Source organism: Homarus americanus, unplaced genomic scaffold (genome assembly GCF_018991925.1).
Source record: "Homarus americanus isolate GMGI-L3 unplaced genomic scaffold, GMGI_Hamer_2.0 scaffold39155, whole genome shotgun sequence".
Lineage (NCBI taxonomy): Eukaryota > Metazoa > Arthropoda > Malacostraca > Decapoda > Nephropidae > Homarus > Homarus americanus.
Window position 1 is genome coordinate 11,307,780 of NW_024737042.1, and position 21,937 is coordinate 11,329,716.

At 37.6% G+C, this 21,937-nt stretch overlaps 1 protein-coding gene across 1 annotated transcript in view; it reads right to left on the bottom strand.

The window, feature by feature from the left end:
- The window catches only part of LOC121872717 (HEAT repeat-containing protein 1-like), a 78,382-nt gene that overhangs the window by 15,555 nt on the left and 40,890 nt on the right, over window positions 1–21,937 (bottom strand). The window contains exons 23-31 of the mRNA XM_042375727.1: window positions 20,941–21,123; window positions 20,522–20,682; window positions 19,378–19,504; window positions 15,366–15,549; window positions 11,597–11,790; window positions 7,486–7,661; window positions 7,039–7,227; window positions 4,930–5,088; window positions 2,934–3,100 (exon numbers count right to left, since the gene is read on the bottom strand). Coding sequence (XP_042231661.1) covers window positions 2,934–3,100; window positions 4,930–5,088; window positions 7,039–7,227; window positions 7,486–7,661; window positions 11,597–11,790; window positions 15,366–15,549; window positions 19,378–19,504; window positions 20,522–20,682; window positions 20,941–21,123 — 1,540 coding nt within the window. The remainder of the gene's footprint in view (window positions 1–2,933; window positions 3,101–4,929; window positions 5,089–7,038; window positions 7,228–7,485; window positions 7,662–11,596; window positions 11,791–15,365; window positions 15,550–19,377; window positions 19,505–20,521; window positions 20,683–20,940; window positions 21,124–21,937) is intronic.

The window sequence follows — 21,937 nt, forward strand, 5'->3', positions numbered from 1 at the left end:
TACAATATGATGATCATTTTGAATATAAACATCATGGATTTTGCATTAGACATACAAATTTTAGATCTAATGTAATAATTTGGTTTACACAAAACAAATATCTTATCTTTTGTGCAAAATATATGAAGTTTACATTCAAAATATTCCCTGACCTGCAAGGAATCCAGAAATGTCAATTATATTATCCTAACTTTAGTCTGAGGTATTATTTATTACTAAAAGTTAAGATCTAGTGTTTCACCCAAATATTTCTCTGGGAGGGAGGGAAGGTGGGGGGTGGGGGGGAGGGTTGGGACCGACTGACCCAGCTGGCGTGAGTGTGAGGAGGGGGGGGAGGCAAGGTGGCGTACTTTGATTGACAGATAGTGTCGTGAAGAATATTTTTTTTTTTTATAAACTGAAGATATTTGTTTTAGCTCATAAAATTCATACAAATTACCAGGCCAGAATATAATCTACATTGCTGGAATTCTTACAATATGATGATTATTTTGAATATAAACATCACGGATTTTGCATTAGACATACAAATTTTAGATCTAATGTAATAATTTGGTTTACACAAAGCAAATATTTTATCTTTTGTGCAAAATATATGAAGTTTACATTCAAAATATTCCCTGACCTGCAAGGAATCCAGAAATATAAATTATATTATCCTAACTTTAGTCTGAGGTATTATTTATTACTAAACGTTAAAATCTAGGGTTTTCACCCAAACATTTCTCAGAGAGGTAGGAGCTAGTGAGCTGGGAAGAGGGGGGGGATTTGAGTTCATTATTTGAATGGACATTAACCGGGCGACTGTATTTCTCTTAAATATTAATTGTGTGAGCATACCATCATAAAATTTAGATGTTATTTTTACTACAACATAGGTATTGTGTCGGAAAAATTGAGTTTGGGGGTCGGGCCAGTCTCTATTGGAATTAATCCCATATGTTCTGTTGTTCACTTTCCGCGGTACCCTGTGGGTTCAATTGACCGCGTAAATTGGGGTACTACTGTGTTCACGTTTTGCTGGATTCGGTAAAATGCTACTGACACCACATAAGAGGCACGGGCAGTTTCCCAATGAGGTTCACGGCGCCATCAGCTCGATGAACAGGCTTTGTGTGAAATATAACAGAGTCTAGAACTGCTTTTAGTGTCCTTGTGGCCTAGCCGGTAAGCGTTCCCTAGTCCCACCCAGTAGGTCGAGGGTTCGATTCCTTGCTGGTGAGGTCGTTGATTATATATATATATATATATATATATATATATATATATATATATATATATATATATATATATATATATAATTTTTTTTTTTTTTCTTTTTTAGTCATATAACACTACAAGGACTGCTCAAATATTCTATATGATTGAACAGTTAATGTCAGGATTAACTATAAAATATCTGCCATGCTACATTATAGTAAGTAAAGTTAGTTCGTTTGTTTAAAAGTTCAGAACAGAAGCTTGATTATTCATGAAAATTACACAAGATAAAATAAAAAGTGATGTGCAAGACTGGGATGAATGAAAATGAGTAGTACTGTACATATATGAGAGAGCCTACATGATCCATATACTGTATGTAAAGCTGAGAGCACACTTTGAAACAGCAGGGATAGTCCAAGCATGTACCGCAGTCAGAGTGGGAATTCAGCTTTGAAGCTAACATCATGGGAGTGCATGTTAGTGATTGCAAGCACATCATGCTGATCCATAGGACAGTGTCTCTAGAACATGGTGAGTATAACAAGGTGCTCTAGTGGAGGTTTATAACAGGTCAATCATTGACAACCCATAAGCTCTAAATACTGTACAGTGACCCCTCGGTTAACGAACTCAATCCGTTCCAGAAGGTCATTCGTTAACCGAAAAGTTCGTTAAACGAAACCATTGTTTCAATGGGTTTTTGGGTAATTGGTTCCAGCTCACCGAAAATTTCCTAAATTCAACAAAAATGGTAAAAAAGTTCACTTACTTTGAGGTGTGTATGTAGAAGGCTCCTGGATGATGATGATGATGATGGGAATTAGAATGGGGGTGGAGGAGAAGGAAGAAGAGAAGGCATTGGGGTGGAAGAGAAGTCACCCCATGGCACCATTTCACCCATAAAATTTTAGTTCTCTTGGTGTATTTCAAGATTATTTTCTTTAAATCAACACTGCACTGCATTATATATTGTCAATATGTAAAATATATTTCAAAATGACCAATAATTTGCTTGGAAACACAGAAAAAAAGTGTTTAGTTGAAGAGAGTCTCAAGCAAGATGTTACCTCCACTGAAAACAGAGAGAGACTAACGCCTGTCTGGTATGTTAACAGGCTGGATGGCACGCCAGAAACTAGTTTCTTTACCTTCAATTATGTTCAATAATTGATAAAATGACTAAAAAAGTTAATATTAAACTTTTAAAATTATTGAATAGTATAAACTTCTTGATATTTACTAAAATAGTAAGGAATTTAAGCCCTAAAACCGATTACTGTATTGGCGGACTGATACTAAAGCTGGTTGCCCGGTCAGTGCAAGCGAAAACATGTTGAGGTCGGTTCGTAAGAAATTCATTAACCGAATTTTTTTTCATTAACCGTTTGTTAAACGAGGGGTCACTGTATACAGTATGCATGTATGCAGGTACATGTGCAGAAGCATCTACCTGTATGTGATGGTTTGTAAAAGACAAGTAAATGCATGATGTTGTTTACATGTAAATGACTAATGGGACTAGTTTGCACATACAGTATAGGGTTAATTGTGTATGTATGTATGTATTGATATAACAAAATGTAAGTAATTTTGTAATATAAGAGTACCTGCATTCCAACATTTCGAGAGTACAAGCAGTGGATTGTTTCGTACTGTATAATTTTCCAATACCAGTTATGAGGTTTAACTTCTGGAAAACAGGCGAATAGAAAAAGAAGGCACCAGTTTACCTATAGAATGTTATTAGCCTTGAAGGATTTTCTTCAGTAGCATCAACTGCCCAGGACTGCAGTGACAGGAAGATGGCAATGTTGTCATGCTCATTGAGGCGTAGCAGTAGTTTTCCTAGGGCACACGATACATTCATCTCCACTGTACAGATGGTTTCAGAATCACCCTGGAAAATAAACAGTAAATGTTATAGAAATTTACCAGTTCATAAAAATAAATCTTGCAGTACAGTATTTACATAATCCTCATATGCATCACAAGCAATGTTAACCCTGTTGTTATATGAACCCGCTGTAATAACTATTTTATATACAATAATGTATTTATTATGTCTCCCCTCTCATGAACTTGTTCTTTCATATTTCTTTATTGTTTCATCTCTCTTATTATTAATCTACCATCCTTCCTCGCTTCCAGAAAAAAACAAGGAAAATAGATCCTGGTGTAAAATATATCAAATACAGTCAGTCCTCGACTTACGACGGGGTTAGGGACCGACGTCCAGGTCTTAAGTCGAATTGATTGTAAGTCGAAAATACGAAAATAATACATAAAAAATCTAAAATGGGTGTCTCTTTTTCTTCTCAGCACCACGAGAACTCTCACTTTTAAGTTTGCCAGCCATTTTAAAGGGACTCACAAACTAAAAAATTTTCAGTACACAGCGCGATCACTAATGTCGGGACTCGAAAATACATAATTTGAAAAATATTTTATATGGTTGCGGCGGTCGTAAGTCGAGGAGTACCTGTAATAAATTCATGATGATTAAAAAATTAATAACTTCAAAATTAATGAAATCTTCACAAAAATTCACACCTTTCTCAACTTTTTAACATATTCTAATAGAATAGTCTCAGTATTTTGCAATGCTTTGGGACCACGCCTATTGTGGAACAATGAATTCTGTGACACGCACGCACGCACGCACGCACGCACACACACACACACACACACACACACACACACACACACACTGCCAATCAATATGAAATCCTTAAAACAAGTATAATATTGTACTATAATACAGAACATACAGACCATGGCACTACATAGTTATGTTCCTGAAACTACCATAATATACTGTACCAGTTTGAGAGTGACTTTCTCAACAATTAATTATCTGTACAGTACTGTAATAGTAATGGGAAAATTAGTTAAGTCTCTCTATGTGTTTTTTTTTGTTTTGTTTTTTACCTACGTATACTGTACAACATACATGTATTTGTCCTAATAGTATATAAATATGAATGGTAAGGGGTGAAATAAATGTTCTCACTTAACCTTGCCAAATCATTGATTATTATACTTATAAATATATATTTCTGAGCCCTTTCAATGTAAAATAGCCCAAACTGTGGTACTGTGAAGTGTGAAATACTGTACTAAGTGTCTACTCCGTGCTTTGTTATTAATAAAGCATGGAGTTGACTTGAGGGTAGACTCTAACATTTTTAATAAAATTTGTTTCTGATTATTTGTGAGAGGATTTTCCCATTATTATTTATTTGTATGTGTTTTGTGTGTGTGTATCAACACACACAAACATACACATATATACAATACAGGTAAAAGAAATTACTCTCTCTAGAACGAATGGCTCCTTGTCCCGGCCGTAAAAATGCTAGCAACTTTAAAACTACTGTACCCTTACACATTCTTGGGTACATCCAGGGTGTCATCCGCGAATAATTGAGGTCCACAAATTGTCAGGGCATGCTGTACTTATTTTTTTACATTAAACTACTTACACATGGCAAGTATCTAATACTAAAATGATATACGTACTGTACTGTACAGGGCATCTCTGAGCTATTCATAAATAAACACACACCCCCTCTAAAATGTTCCCTCATGAATTTTCATATTACCTCAAGTAATTCTGTGATACATACAGTAACCTACTCCAATTCACTTTCATTAAATATATCATTGTAGTTTATATTAGTTGATCTTTCAATATCTGAAATCAAGTGTGAAAAGAAGCATTACTACCTTTTGTGTCCTCAGGTCCATTGCTTGTGTGAACAGGTTGAGCAGAGCAGGCTTGTGGCTCATCAGAGTTTTACCATCTACATGAGTAACAAGCCTCTCCACCATCACCATGAAGGTCTGTAGGGCAGGGACTTCAGTCTCCGACAATATTTTATACGCCTGCAAAAATATTAAATGGAGTTGAAATGATAAATTAATTCAAACATTTAATTTTCTAATTGAGACTGAACTTGATGACCTGTGTTATACAACCAGCGAAGTGTAGGGCATTAAAACCCCAGTCAACCCTCAACCCACCATAGCTAGAACCCTTAAAAGAGTTTCTCAGAAATAGAAGTTGTCATCAGAACCAAATACTTGATGAGTCATTCTCATGTAAGGAGTGCATATCCCTCCAGTCCATTTCAGCTGCTTTCATTAAGGGTAAGTCAGGGTTTAACCCACTTGACTCAGCTGACTGTATATCAATCAAGTTTAGAAGAGACTAATTTAAATTCTAGCATTAAAGTTGTCTAAATTTTCATTATAAATTGTCTTGAGAAGTATAAAATAGATACAGTAGGTCATATATTCATCACTTCGACAGGAATTAAAAGCATAAGTGATTAAATGTTTAAAAAGGTTAAAACGCACGCACGCACTCATGCACGCACGCATGCACGCACACACACACACGTGAGGTCCCTCATAACACCATCTGTGAGGGAATTACTACACCACATCAGGTCCCTCATAACACCATCTGAGGGAATTACTACACCAAGTCAGGTCCCTCATAACACCATCTGTGAGGGAATTACTACACCACGTGAGGTCCCTCATAACACCATCTGTGAGGGAATTACTACACCACGTCAGGTCCCTCATAACACCATCTGGGCACCCATGTGGGGAATTACTACACCACATCAGGTCCCTCATAACACCATCTGTGAGGGAATTACTACACCACATCAGGTCCCTCATAACACCATCTGTGAGGGAATTACTACACCACATCAGGTCCCTCATAACACCATCTGTGAGGGAATTACTACACCACGTGAGGCCCCTCATAACACCATCTGTGAGGGAACTACTACACCACCATCAGGTCCCTCATAACACCATCTGTGAGGGAATTACTACACCACGTGAGGTCCCTCATAACACCATCTGTGAGGGAATTACTACACCACATGAGGTCCCTCATAACACCATCTGTGAGGGAATTACTACACCACGTGGTCCCTCATAACACCATCTGTGAGGGAATTACTACACCAATCAGGTCCCTCATAACACCATCTGTGAGGGAATTACTACACCACGTCAGGTCCCTCATAACACCATCTGTGAGGGAATTACTACACCACATGAGGTCCCTCATAACACCATCTGTGAGGGAATTACTACACCAGTCAGGTCCCTCATAACACCATCTGTGAGGGAATTACTACACCACATGAGGTCCCTCATAACACCATCTGTGAGGGAATTACTACACCATGTCAGGTCCCTCATAACACCATCTGTGAGGGAATTACTACACCATGTGAGGTCCCTCATAACACCATCTGTGAGGGAATTACTACACCATGTCAGGTCCCTCATAACACCATCTGTGAGGGAATTACTACACCATGTCAGGTCCCTCATAACACCATCTGTGAGGGAATTACTACACCATGTCAGGTCCCTCATAACACCATCTGTGAGGGAATTACTACACCATGTCAGGTCCCTCATAACACCATCTGTGAGGGAATTACTACACCATGTGAGGTCCCTCATAACACCATCTGTGAGGGAGTTACTACATTACGTGTTTGCTGTTCAACACCTAAATTAATTTGTATGTTCACTGTATATTCCTTTACCTTTCTCTAATGAAGGCTTTTGTTAAACCACCACTGTATGTAATAAGTCATTTATGTCCAATGTTTATTTTCAGCCTTCGGGCTGCGGAACTTTTTCAATAAACCGTTAATTGTTATTATTAATATTTACACACACACACACACAGACAGTACCAGTCACAAAAACAAACCATTTCTGCATCCAAAATTTTAGCGAGCCATATTCCTTTCAGGAACAATTTCTAAAATCATAACATTTAATTTCACTGACCTTTGTTAACTTGGGGATGAGTACACGAGGTTCAATCTGTTTCACCAATGTGTCCCTGACCACGCCCAGCCTCATAACTAGCCGAGACTCCTTTGCAGAAGCCCCCTCCTTACTGGTATAAAGGCGACACACACCACAAACTAGTGATTCCAGATATGGAGACAGCAACTGTGGCACATTCTCAAATAGCTGTAGAGGCAAGAAAATTTCAAGGTTACATTAGTGGATGTTGAATTTCATATTAATATTCAGAATAATATTTCCTATTTCTCTATCTCCCTTCTGTACTACCTGTACTTATCATTTCAAAGCATTAAGTTCCACAAAAAACTTTTCTCTACATAAGTGATAGTGGTTTGGCCTAACTACAGGTAGGAGTTCATTACTAGTGGTTTACCCTAGTGACAGATAAGAGCAATCTAGGACTAAAACAGACTGGTCACTGACCTTATGAGTTGCTGTGACAGCTGCCAAAAGCAAATGTTCAGAGTCTTGGTCCCCGTCCAACAGTTTAATAACAATGGGCATGAGTTGCCCCAGATGTGCGATACAGTGAGCTTTGAGGGCCACCACAGCCTCCGACACCACCAACAACGCCTGCGTCATTAGCCTTGGGTCTTCCTCTAATAATAATAATAATAATAATAATAATAATAATAATAATAATAATAATAATAATAATAATAATAATAATAACAATAACAATAATAATAATAATAATAATAATAATAATAATAATAATAATTATAATAATATTAATAACAATAAAATAGTAAAAAATAACATAAATAAACATATCCTAAAAAAAGTTAAGAATAAAATTTTATTAGTCAATTAAAAAACAGTACACGAACAGAAAAAAAATAAAATAAAAATGCTAATAAATATGAAAGTAAAAAATTGCTGTACAGTATATGAAGACAACCATATTTAAGATAAGAATTAAGAAGTCATCTATTAAAAAATGAAGGATTGACTCTTATATATATGGACCATTTTATGACTGAGCCTGAAACTAAGCAGCTCACTAAGCCATCAGTTTAGGACCTAGACCTCAACATGTATGGCCAGTTGAAATCTACATGATCAGCAGCCTTCTCTTTATAAAGTCCTAAAGGGGGTAATGGGAAAGCAAAGATTTTCCCTCAGTGACACAAGAGGGCTGGTCAGGTAAACACATGATATAAGAGATACAATTGTATACCCTGTATTTTGCGATCTGGGTCAGCCATAATGGTCCTCCAGCTCTCAGCAAGGTTAGAGCTGGAACATTGCATCCTTGCTCCACAGGAGACTGGGGTCTGAAGTGGTTTATCAGGTTTGAACACTTTGTAACCAATAACAAGTGACCAGATCACAGCAAAACTCTAAAGGATTCTCCCTTTGTATGGTAAGTATAGATTTTTACCAATTGGATACCCTTTAGGAACCAGGTATTGTATGGGGCTGAAGAAAAATCTAGTTATTATATAAGGCGCCTAGAACAGGAGTGGTGTAAGCGCCAAAATCACGATTTGAAGATATGGCCACAGGCGTGTTCACTGGCCTTTGTTCTACATGGTCAAGCCTGACTGATTGTTGCTTACACCGCCGCAAGGTCGAGAATTCCATTGAAGGAGCACGTAACTAATATACCGTTTCGTGAAAATTTGGCAATATTGACTTTTTTTTTCCTTCGGGGATATGGGGCTCAATTTTCCACAGGCAACATCCCTTATACAGTCCAACTTTTGTGGAAAGTTTAATTGAAATCCATGCAGTAGTTTCCATGGTACATAAACTTTAAATGCAATTTACTCAAAACAGGCATTTTGGAGATAAGCCATTCCCATTCTAGGCGTCTCGTATATACAGGTATTTCGTTTTAGACCCTAGCCACAGGTTGGGGTCCTGGGGTGATGACCTCTAGACATGCTAAGTACAGTATATAGAGTTGCAAAACCCTAACTACTATGGCAAAACTTCTTTTCTGATGAATTTGTGAGAAATTCCAGGTGAGAATCCTGCAGAATAGAAGAAACAGGCATCAAACTAGCTTTCTCTTCTTTTCCAGCTCAATTTGGAAGAAGAATCCAAGGGGGAAGAAAAGGAAGAATACTCAATTCTAGTTTCCCTTGAGAAATCTTACTCACAAACTCAATTGAGAGAGCCAAGGGTACTTGATTGTACACTGCAAATTTCTACAGCAACCATGCACATGGCAGGATATACTAAGTTCTCACCATATTGTGAGGCCTTCCCAAAGGAGAGAAACTAATGACAAAACTACTGGAGAAACTACCACTACAGACCTGCATACTTGAGGTAGTGCTCAACAGAACTGCTCCTTCTATATTTAGCCCAAGTTATGTCCCCTTTTCTGAAGGCTTGACAGAGGCCCTCTCCCTATGTTAACTTTGACATTCTCAAAGGAAGACCCCTTTCTTGCAGCCTCTCCCTCTATTACAGTCCCCTTGAAAGGAAAGCTTTACTTGCTGAAAATTTGAAATGTCCAACCAGTCTGGATATGTTGCCTCCAACTAAATCCAAAACTGAACACCAATCATAAAAACTGGGGCTCAAAGAACCCTTCGTATAGAAATCACATAATTATGTTATACAGTATAGAATATGAACCTAAGTTAAGAAACTCAGAATTCTTCATTTCAATATGTCAAACAAATTCTTCCTAGTAGCCATTTTAAACAAATCTCCAGACCAGTAAGTCCTCGTTCAGGTCATCTACTACCTGCTGGTTCTGGTGACCCAGAAAAATGTTCCATAATCACCTTTCACATGTAATTAAAGTATTTCCTAATGGTGTTGACCTACATCACCAAACCCAATACCAGAAGGGGAGGATAACCAGGTCTCTGGATGCATCTCCAACCCTGCACCTTAAATTCCTCTATCTTCTGCCACAGTCACTGGAGGACGATGAAACACTTTAACCTGCCGTGGCCTTACACCTTGAACTAGTCTTATCTGTCTCATTGCCATCAACTGCCAACCTTTCATTAACAGTAATTTTGCTGTACCCTGGTTACCTGAATCAAGCACAACTGCAAGCAGAGGGTGGGTCAAGGAGACAAAGCTAATAAAGGTGACAGGACTACGAACAGCAATGATGAAATAAAAATTAAATGAGAAAAAAAATTAATGACTATAAGGTGATGCCTATAGTGTGGTTTTTTCCCAGTTGAGAAAAGATGCCCCGCCCCCTCCTCAAGAGTTACAGCTGATTGGCTGTTGCAAATCTGTTCGATTTTGTCCTGAAGTAATGATGTATTTCTAAATGAGTTTATTCATAATTGTTGGGATGACTGTTTCTGGCGAGAAAGATATTTCGCTAAATTATATAAAGATACTTATATTCATTATTTCAAACAGGAACACATAGGAAGTTTATCAGAAATCTTATACATGAATTAACTGTTAAACTCTGGTAACAAATTTACGCTTTCAGAGGACGCATATAATATACTGTACAGATACTCCTCGACTTACGTCCACCCGCACTTACGACCTGCATCAGTCGTACCAAAATTTGGTCAAATTACGTATTTTTGAGTTCCAAAGTCAGTACACAGATAAAATTTTCATCTGTAATTCACTTTAAAATGGCTGGCAAGCTTAAAGGTGAGTTTTGTGGTGCTGAGAAGAAAAAGAGACATCCATTTTCGATTTTCTATGTGTTATTTAAGCATTTCTGACTTACGACCTGGATGTCGGTCCCTAACCTCACCGTAAGTTGGGGAGTACCTATATACTTATTTTTACCCACAATAAGTCATACTAAGACGAATTACTTATCAGTAAAACTACATTATACAAAAAATAGCATTTTAAAAGATCAGAATCACATTGAAATATTACACGGCCCCTGAAAATTGGTGAATGAGTGTGACAGACTTGGTCGCTCCAGCGAACAGCCATCAGCACAGGCGGGAAAATATGAAGTTGTTCTCAGTCATATTTCCCGCCTCTGCTGACGGTCGTGTAATATTTCAATGTGATTCTGATCTTTTAAAATGTTGTTTTTACATAATGTAGTATTACTGATACGTAATTTATCTTAGTGTGCCCTATTGTGGGTAAAAATAAGTACTACAGTATATATTAAATGCATCCTCCGAAAGCGTGAATTTGCTACCTGAGTTGAACAGTTAATTCACGAATAAGATTTCTGATAAACTTCCTACGTGCTTATGTTTGAAATAATAAAGGTAAGTATCTTTCTTGTCAACAACAGTCATCCCAACGATTATCAATAAACTCATTTAGAAATACATCATTACTTCAGGACAAAAACGGACAGGTTTGCAACAGCCAATCAGCTGTAACTCTTGAGGAGGGGGCGGGGCATCTTTTCTCAGCTGGGCAAAATGCGCTATAACAAACTTTTGGTTGTTTCAGTTACAAGGGTCAACCTAATGCCCAACTTCCTGAATTTACTTATAAATAATCTTTTTAATTATTTTTTTTTACTGAAACATCTTCCTCGGTATCATGCAAAACTATTTCATAAAAGTTGAAGCAAAGATGCTCTAGAAAATATTGTAATTTGTAAAGTACTTACCCCCACAGACAAGGTTTACTCCAGCAGCCAGAACAGATTGAATCTTTTTTTCGGGCACTTGAGATGCCACAAGTTTGGTTAGTAAGTGAAGAGTAAAGAGGGCTGTCTGTCTGTTGTCTGGTGGTTCTTTGCTGTTCAAGGCCACTTTACGCAAAATTTTTATGAATGGCTCTAAACTCTCAATGTCTTCTTCACTGTAAAAATAAAATATAAGAAAAATTAAATATTATAAAGAATATATACAGTCCAGGAAAGAAGTAAATCAATTAGTTGGTTCTTAAAGAATTTTCATATTATTGGTATCCATATTTTAATTTTTATTCATCAATAAGAGTTTTGAGAGACTTTTAACCAGACTAATAATTTTTCTTTTTTCATCCATACAAGACACACAGGTGCTAATCTACCGATTGTTCTTTACATTTAGCAGCTACTGGGTCATCCTACCCTCTAGCAGGAAGCTAATTCACAGAAGTCTTACTCCACCATCAGTACTAGCACCTGATAGTGCACAGTACTCATTTAATGTTGGGTACACAAGGACTAGCGCACAAGGAGGAAACCTAATCAGCCACTCTAGTCAGGGATTGACCCTAAAAATTATCTCTTGTGAGGTGAACATTATATTAACTAAGCTAAAGCCACTAAATATAAAGTTGCGAGTGACCATGAAACCTTATAAAACCTTGTACAGTGGTCCCTCGGTTAACGAATTACTTTCCATAAGAATCTTCAATTAGGGTAACGAAAAAAATTTGATTAACGAAATTCTTACGAAAACATGTCAACATGTTTTGGCTTGCTCATCAGCTGGTGGGTTAGTCTGCCAATACAGTAATCGGTTCTAGGCTTACATTCGTTTCCATTGGAGTAAATATCACGAAGTTTGTGCTTTTCAATATTTTTCCAAGTTTTATATTAAAATTATTAGTCATTTTAACACTTATTTAACATAATTGCAGTACAGGGAACTAGTTTTTGGTGCGCCCAACAGCCACTTCACTCAACCACCAAGGCGTCTGTTTAAGTCTCTGTTCAGTGGAGGAAACATCTTGCTTGTGGGTCTCTTGAACACAGAGTATTTTTACATTTTTACAGTACAATTATTGGTCATTCTGAAATTTATTTAACATATTGATAATATATAGCGCAGTGCAGTGTTGATTTAAAAAAATAATCATAAATTACAACTAGTGAACTTAAAATTTTAGTGGTGAAATTACTGTATTGAATCCAGCAATTTCAATTCAAGTGAAACAGGAAATCATTAAGAAACATGAAGAAGGCGTTAGAACAAATGTGCTTAGTAAAGAATATGGCATGTCGGCATCAACTGTGTCGACAATTCTTGCACAGAAAGACAAGTTCAAAGAAGTGAAAGTGAGAGACAAATCTACCAGAGTGTTTAAAGGTAGATCATTAATTGCAGAAACAGAGAGGTTACTTCTTATTTGGATTAAGTAAAACAAATGAAAGGAGATTCAATTTCTACTGAATTTATTTGTGAAAGAGCCAGGGAAATTTACGAACATTTGAAGGAAGAGCAAGCTAGTTCTTCTGAAACTGAGTTTGAAGATTTTAGGGCTAGCAAGGGCTGGTTCGATAAATTTAAGAAAAGAAGTGCATATAAAGATGGAGCAGCAAAATTTGTAGTGGAGTTTCAGGAACTGGTGGATGAAGAAAATTATATTCCACAGCAAGTGTTCAATGTGGATGAAACTGGGCTGTTCTGGAAGAAAATGCCCGAAAGGACATTCATCACAAGAGATGAAGACTTTACCAGGGCATAAACTCATGAAGAACCGTCTCACTCTATTGCTTGGTGCCAATGTTTCAGGGGATTTCCGACTGAAGCCTTTGCTTGTCTACCACTCTGAAAACCCCAGGGTGTTCAAGCAACAAAAGGTGGTAAGAGGACAACTTGGTGTTTATTGGAAGTCCAACCGTAAGGCATGGGTGACAAGACAGCTCTTTAATGAATGGGCTGTTGAGGTGTTTTGCCCTTCTGTGAAGAGCTACCTAACCACCAATAAACTCCCTTTAAAGGCTCTTCTCCTTATGGATAATGCCCCTGGTCATGACCCTGAACTTGCCAGCACTTTGGAGGCTCGATTTGACTTTGTCAAAGTGTTGTTTTTGCCTCCCAACACTACATAAATTATGCAGCCAATGGACCAGAATGTAATCAGCAACTTCAAGAAGTTGTACATGAAGAAAATGTTCAGAAGGTGTCATCAGGCAACTTCCACTGATCCTGATCTATCACTGGCACAGTTCTGGAAGATGCAATACAACCTGGAGGCTGTAAAAGTGACAGTGTCATCATGGCAAGAAGTCTCCAGTTGATCCCTGAATTCTGCATGGAAAGCACTGTGGCCATCAGCAGTCCATGATTTTCAGGGATTTGAGGAAGAAACAGAGTTGGACAAGGAGATAGATTGTGTCCATTGGTCAGTCAATGGGACTCGACATGGAGGAGGATGATGTGGAAGATCTTGTAATGTCTCATGAGCATGAACTTACTCCTGAAGACTTGTAGCAACTGGATGAGATGTTAGAAACAGACAGTGGTGAGGAGGAAAGGGAAAGTGATGACCATATGACTTCTTCCAATTTAAAAGATGTTGTTTACCACTGAGAGATATTCAGGGAACTGGCATCAAGGCACCCTGATGTGGAAACAACAGAACCTATTTTGTGTACTGTTGAAGACAAAGTGGTCTCCTTCAAAAACCAGTTAATGATGAGGGGGAGTAATGTCCCACAAACCTATTTTGTGTACTGTTGAAGACAAAGTGGTCTCCTTCTTCAAAAACCAGTTAATGATGAGGGGGAGTAATGTCCCACAACCAAAAATTGAGTTTCTTCTCAAAAAGGCAGCAGGAGAAAGATGCTACCCCTCAGCCTTCCACTTCAAAAAGGAGAGAGGATTTTCCTGTTGCAGAATCTGTCAGTCCAGAGGTTCCTGACATTATTATGGAAGGTGACTCGCCTTCCAAGAAGCAGTAAAATGCTTCTCCTCCACCCCCACTTCCTTCTCTTCTCCCTTCTCCTCCTCTTCCACCTCCCACTTCAAATTCACATCAGCATCATCAACCAGGAGCCTTCTACATACATTCCTCAAAGTAAGTGTACTTTACTGCATTTTTTTTTTTTACTTTGTAGGTAATTTTCGGTGAGCTGGAACCAATTACCCAAAATCCCATTGAAATAATGGATTCGGTTAACGAACAACCTTCTGGAACGAATTGTGTTCGTTAACAGAGGGACCACTGTAGTAGTAAAAAACAAACAAGACTGAAAAAAGGTGGTCATTTACAGTGTCAAAATTTTGAACCAATGTTTGTAAGAGCAAATATTGGAATGAAAAATTTACCTAAAAATGTAAAGATACCTCAAGAATTTGTAAAGATTCTGATATCTTAACAGACTTTAAAAATACATGAGACAAAAGACAGGATGAGTGATTGGGGATTATAGCTAAACTAAGGTGTCACCCATGTAAAAATGTTTCACTTGTTGTTATACACGTCATCCTTGATTTAAATTCTAAAAGATTTGCAAGCTAAGAATTTTTCTTCACTGGGGATATAGGAACACATTAAGTTGTACTACACTGAGTCTTGGAAAAATATGGTTATCATCCTTATGACATTGTTTAAGTGATAAAAGTACTGTACTGCAATAGAGAAGAGAGGTTAGTGCAATTCTGATCCTAAATAGAGAATATGCACAAGTCATGTAAAGAATTTTTTTTTTTTTAAATTACCTGAAGAAACTGGCATTTGGCTGAAGTTTTGCACACATTATTTCCAGGGCACGACAACGAACAAGTGGGAGGGGAGAGGTCATAAGCCTTTTTGTAACTTCTATCAACATGGTAGGTGCCAACACTGCATTGACACTATCCACAACATCTACAACCTTTCGCTGCAGAGACAAAAACAAGCGACCTGAAAAGAAAGCATTGCAATATAAGTAGCATGTACCCATCCTATTTACTCTTCAATATATTCAAAGTCAGAAGAGAGCCTACAAAATAATCAATGTTGAAAAGAAATTTATAAGGTTCTCCGGTCTTAACATCCTGTACAGCAGGGGTGGGGAAACTGTGGCCCCCGGATAATTTCTTGCCCGCCAAAGGTCTCAGGATGGCCCACAACCATACTCAAGTTCAGTATTTTTACTCCTTTAAAGGGAGACTCAGGGAGGGTATAAAACTTATCAGTTGATTTGGATGAAATTTACAGGATACATATACAGTCAACCCTCACTTTACGCGGTTAATACAACCCACAGGGTACCGCGGAAAGTGAGAAACGCGTAAAGTGAACAACATAACATATGGGATTAATTGAAATAGAGACCAGCTGACCCCCAAACTCCACTTTTTCCAACACAATACCTATGTTCTAGTAAAAATAACATCTTAATTTTATGATGGTATGCACACAATTAATAATTAAGAGAAATATCAATAATATTAGGTTTTTTAACACTAACATAAGTAGAGAAGATGGCTGGGCACACGGGGATGGGGGGTTGGTTCCAAGGCAGAGGGCAGATTATTGGCCCTCACCTGTATCACTTGTATCACTATCTACCACAGAGGCTTGCAGGGCCTCTTTGTCAAACCCCTCAAAGTCCATATAAGTCCATATCCTCACTATAATTATCACTATCACTGACTTGGGCCGGCTGTGGTGGGTGGCGGGTGAAGAACTCGGTAATGTTTTGATGACTGGGCGACCTTGTGCGCAGCCTGCTCGCGCCGCTTACACAACATGGCGGATGGCGGGAGAGGGCAGGAGAGATGGCGGGAGGTTTGGATCCAAAAATGGCGCGACTCGCCAGCCACTCTCCGCGTAAAGGGGTACACGGACCGCGGAATGTGAGCATCCCGGGTTCCGGCAGGGTACCGCGTAAACGTGGAAACGCGGAATGTGGGACCGCGTAAAGTGAGGGTTGACTGTACACTATTATAAAACTAACTTGCAATAGCAGAACTGCATTTGGATGATGTCCCAGGGTAGCAGTCATACCCATTAAATCTGCATAGATTATTGTTAACACTGAAAAATAATAGGAGGCCCCAAAGAACTCTTATAATTTCAATCTGGCCATCTGACCTCAAAAGATTCCCCACCCTTACTGTACACTATACAGTATTCCCTATCATTTTCTATATTCCAAACTACAAAAGTGCAAATACAGTACTGTACTGTTCTCTCTAAATTTATAAACTACATACAGTGCTTACAAATATTTTTGTGTTGGAAATTGAGGTGTGACAATTCTGTAAATGAAGTATTCATATCTTGTACAGTAGTATGTTAGTGGAATATGCCATAAAAACAAGACTGGGGCAGTTGAGAATAATTAAAAGTAAAAGTGGGTCCTGTAGACCTGACAGTTCATGATGGCAGGACAGATACAGCACATCGTAGGCTAAGTGTGGGCAAGCACTGTACTCAACCACATTCACTTCCTCAAATATAAATTCTGGTACCCTGGGTGGAATGGGGATGCCCCATGTGAGAACCAGTGTCTCTTGGAACAGGAGGCAAGTGCTATATCCACTTGACCACTGCACCTCTGGAGAATTATTGCATATGAGCAAAAAAATTAACTGAGAAGGAAAGTCCAGAAGAAGAGAGATTGAACAGTAATGAAGCATTATGACAAAGAGGAAGTTTTTATTACAGTATTGTAACTCACTTAGCATTTGACAAGAGTAAATAGATTAATGTTAGTTTCTTTTGAAAGCTTTACTAATGCTATATAAACAAAAGACTGCCTTCCTTACATATTACCTCACTATTGGGAATCTGTTGTATTATTATCTTTAACCTTCTACTCATTTGTTTGCACACAAAACTCTATAATACATTTGATTTATAAATATATACTGCCTGTACACACACACCTGACATACAAAATGCCCCATAAAATGCAACTCAGTGTTTAGTACATAAAAAAAAAATAAAAATAAAAATAAATAAATAATAATAATATTAATAATAACACTGGGGAACAAAATTCAACTTTTTGTCAATTGCATACATTTTGAAACCTGTTTCTGGGTAAATTGAGGTCACTGATTTCAAATATGGCACCGGTTTTTTTCTATCGGGTCTAGTTTTGTTGCGGTGAGTTACCTACCATTTACTACTATATATAGTTAGACTACCATATACTACAGCTAAAAATCTAAACCAGCACACAGAGAGGAATTACCAAATACGTAGAATTAATTTTTAATTACTTTTATTTACCTTGACAAGCATATTTTGGATTCATCAGTTGCTTTTGTGAACTATGCCAGATTTATTCAGGCACAAACTTGCGTTTAATGGGGGTCTAGGACAACTGGCCGCCGCCATCTGGCCGCAGCCCATGAAGTGCCTAACCTAACCTTACCTAACCTAACCTGCCTTGAGAGCGCAAAATTAGGCGTTTGCAGTTTACCCCCAGTCCGCGGCGGCCAGATGGCGGCGGCCAGTTGTCCCATTCCCGTTTAATGGACTGTCTTGAATATCGCCTCTCAGTGCAGTCTCGCTGAATGCTCCAGCAATAGTCCGCCATCATGTGAATGTCCCAGCGACCTTGATAACTGTCTTCCATGACTTTGATATCCTGGTGAAAGCGTTCACCTTGCTCATCACTCACGTCCCCCAAGTTTGCCGGAAACAGTTCAAGATGACTGTTTAGGAAATGCATCTTAATGCTCATGTTGCAACCTAACACATGGAAACTTTCCATCAAAGATTCAACGAGCTTTTTTTAGTCCTCTGATTTCCTGTTTCCAAGAAAGTTCCTTACAACAGAAACGAATGCTCCCCATGCATTTCTCTCAACATCAGTCATGGATTGAGTGAAGGCTTGGTCTTTAATCAGCGTCCTAATTTGAGGGCCGTCGAAAATACCTGCTTTGAGTTTTTCTAGCGTTAAACCAGGGAACACTTCACACAGATACTTAAAACAGTCACTGTCAGTATCGAGCGCCTTGACAAACTGTTTCATAAGGCCCAGCTTGATGTGAAGGGGCGGGAAAACAATTTTTTCACGTTCCACTAGGGGTTCATAAATGATGTTCTTTTCCCCAACATTGAGGCTTTCCCTAACTGGCCATTCCTTCTGAATCCAGTGTCTGTCTTTGGCTCTGCTGTCCCAGAGGCAGATAAAGCAAGGAAATTTTGTATACCCACCTTGCTGTCCTAGCAAAAAATTGACCATTTTTAGATCAACACAGATGATCCATTTGTGTTCTTCATATTTGAGTAGCTCCAAAACCGTTTTGATGTGTTCATATTTTTCTTTCAGGTGTACTGAGTGTCCTATGGGTATTGCGCCAAAGATGTTGCCTATATGTAATAAAACACACTTCAGACTCCGCTTAGAGCTATCTATAAAGAGGCGCCACTCTTTCGGATCATAACCTGGAGCTCCCATCGCGGTGACTAATCCAGAAATAAAATAATTGTTTTAATGAAATAAAATAATAATGCACACACTAATGCACACACAAATCTATATTTGACACACTGATGTAATTAAGAATTATATTTGATGAATGTAAACTAATATGCTTATTACCTCCCTTTGCTATTTTCAGAATCTGTGACCTGATATGTAAATTGCCGCGTAGCATCAAAACTAGACCTGATCTGCACAAACGAATGCCATTTTCAGAATCTGTGACCTCAAATCTACCAGAATCAAGTGTCAGAACTCATGCAACCGAAAGTGTGTTCCCCAGTGTAATCTTACTAAAAACATACCTCTAGGCTTATCTTTGTGTTGGTCACAAATCAGAGTAACGGTTTGCAGGTAACACAAGGTTGTTTCCAAAAGCTGTTTGTAAAGGTCCTGTAATTCTCCTTCTTGTTCTTTTGTCACTTCATATACCTGAAACAAAGGTTTAATTTACTAGTTTGACATGTATAAACAATTTTTATACTCATTGGAATTTTAAAGATGGCAATGAGCATCTTAAATTCCATAATTGTTACCATACCCTCTATTGCCTAAATAAGTAGACCATTTATTGTATTGTTATTAAAAGTAATATTATTCTTAAGAAAAAAAAAAAGTATTTTCATTAAATTTCATTTTATTTATAATTCCTCTTCATCACAGGAACTGGGATATTAAGGCCAAGGGACTAATCTAAAGGTCTTGATGATGTATGTAATCCAAAACTGATCAATGACTGGTAAAGAAAAAGTAGGGTGATCTGATCAGCACCCATATGTACAAAAGGCAACTACCCTCATAATATCTAGATCTTTTAGGCATTAATGACAAGTCCTTGAGATGAGGTTGCTAAGTAAGATGAAAATCAAAGATCATCCTTTATGAGTGAGTCTGTCACATTACTTGTAATTGTTACACGATCTAATTTCAGTTCAGTTTAGAATACTCGTACGGTCTGTAGATTCAGAGAGAAATGGAATCCACATTCTTGTGATCATTGAACTGATGTAGCTTCAATTGTAATTTTCTATAATGCCTTCAACAAATAAGGAGCAGCAGATGTCTTGACAATTTTGTTGAGTTACAAGTGAAACATTAATTTGAGGAACCCCTTGTTCAGCCACTTAAACCCCTGAGGCTACTGTGTTTTTCTAACTAAAACACAATTTTCTCTAAGTCCTTTATAAATAATGGTATCGTACTTTGCTCTATAACTGTTGCAGTTCACATAGTATGCAATATCTCTATGCACTATCCTAAGCTAAAAAAGACTGCTACATAATGTTCAGATGTAGTAAGTCTCGTCAAGGGTAATTTCTTAACAAACCGAACTTTCTAAGGCAGAATAATGCCAGCAAAACCCATTTCATATTTATTAGATGATTTTGCTACAGGTTAGATACCAGGTATTTTTAAAATATAGAAATGTTTATCTTTTGGATTACTAACCTGTCCAATAAATTTATCTGATGATAATAGGTGGGCTATAATACCAGTGCTGATGTATTTGAAGTGACACTTCTGCTTGAGGGAGTATAAATCCCAGCAGATAATATCGTTATCTTCCCTGGAATTCTTCTCAGAAGGGCTCTGCTGCACTATCATGTCTTCTGAAAAGTAAGCCAAAATGAACAATAATTACCACACTCTTTTTGATACTCTAGCATTCCACTTTTTTTGGTTTTAACACTTGTATTACCATATCTAAAAATATGTTGTGTAGCTTGAATTAGTGTAAGTTACTGTTTAGTCAAATCCTCATTAAGGCATACACATTATTTAAGACAAAACTTCTTTATGATTTATGTTGTGTATCTTTTAACAAATTATAATTTTCTTTAGCATACTTAAATTTTCATTTGTATTACCTTTTTCCTTTAGCAAATTGTTGATATACTTCATCAACTGGCAACAAGCATACACTTGGGCCACTGGAGAGAACTGGCTACATAGTATCAGGGCAAACTGAATATCCTCAGGAGGGCCTCGTCTTTCCTCTTCTTTGGTGACAGTGGCATCAATTACATTTCCTCTCTTGATATGGGAATCAGCTGAAAAGAAGAGTTCATATGAGAATAAGTTGAAGAAATTTAACAGACTTATTGATTCAAAAAGTGTGAATCATGTTAGTTCTATCTACTATATCAGCATTTCAGACAACTAGAGGTGAAGAGAATGGTTAGAAAGCAGCCTAAAATTGATAATAATATGGTCACATCATGGCTTACACTTGTGGCGATAGTGAAAGAAAGGCTCCTCCTGAAATGATGAGGGTAGGTTGTAAAATGTAAGGGTTTTGATCTAAATCATATCAGTGAGCCTTGAAAAAACTGAGCTCTAATGATATTTATGCATATTAAAACTTGGCATGATCAACTCTTGGCTCAAAACCTTGAACAACCATACCCTTGATCTCCATAGCCCCTGTGTCTGCAATCTCAATATACCAATTTGGAAAATAAATTCAAATCCAGCTTCACCTTCAATTAATATCACAGATAATGTTTGAAAGCTATGATCAAAAATTTAATAATCCTGTAAAATACAGGAGTTTAATTTCAATACCAGCAGGGATACCAGGGGAAAATAAGAAATACTGTATTAATAACCCTACAATTTCATATATTAGAATTAAACATGAATTAGAACCAAAAGTATAAAGGGTATTAAAAAATTCTAATTAGCTTGACATCATATATGAGACACTTAACATTACATTATGACACTCGCCCCTAGCTGATCCAAGGAACAGAGGACAGTTGCCAGACACCACCACTATTACAGGTCTCCACATCTCACTACCTTCTTCTCTCAAAATAATAAAACTAGAGCATATAACATAAATACAAAATAATAAAACTAACA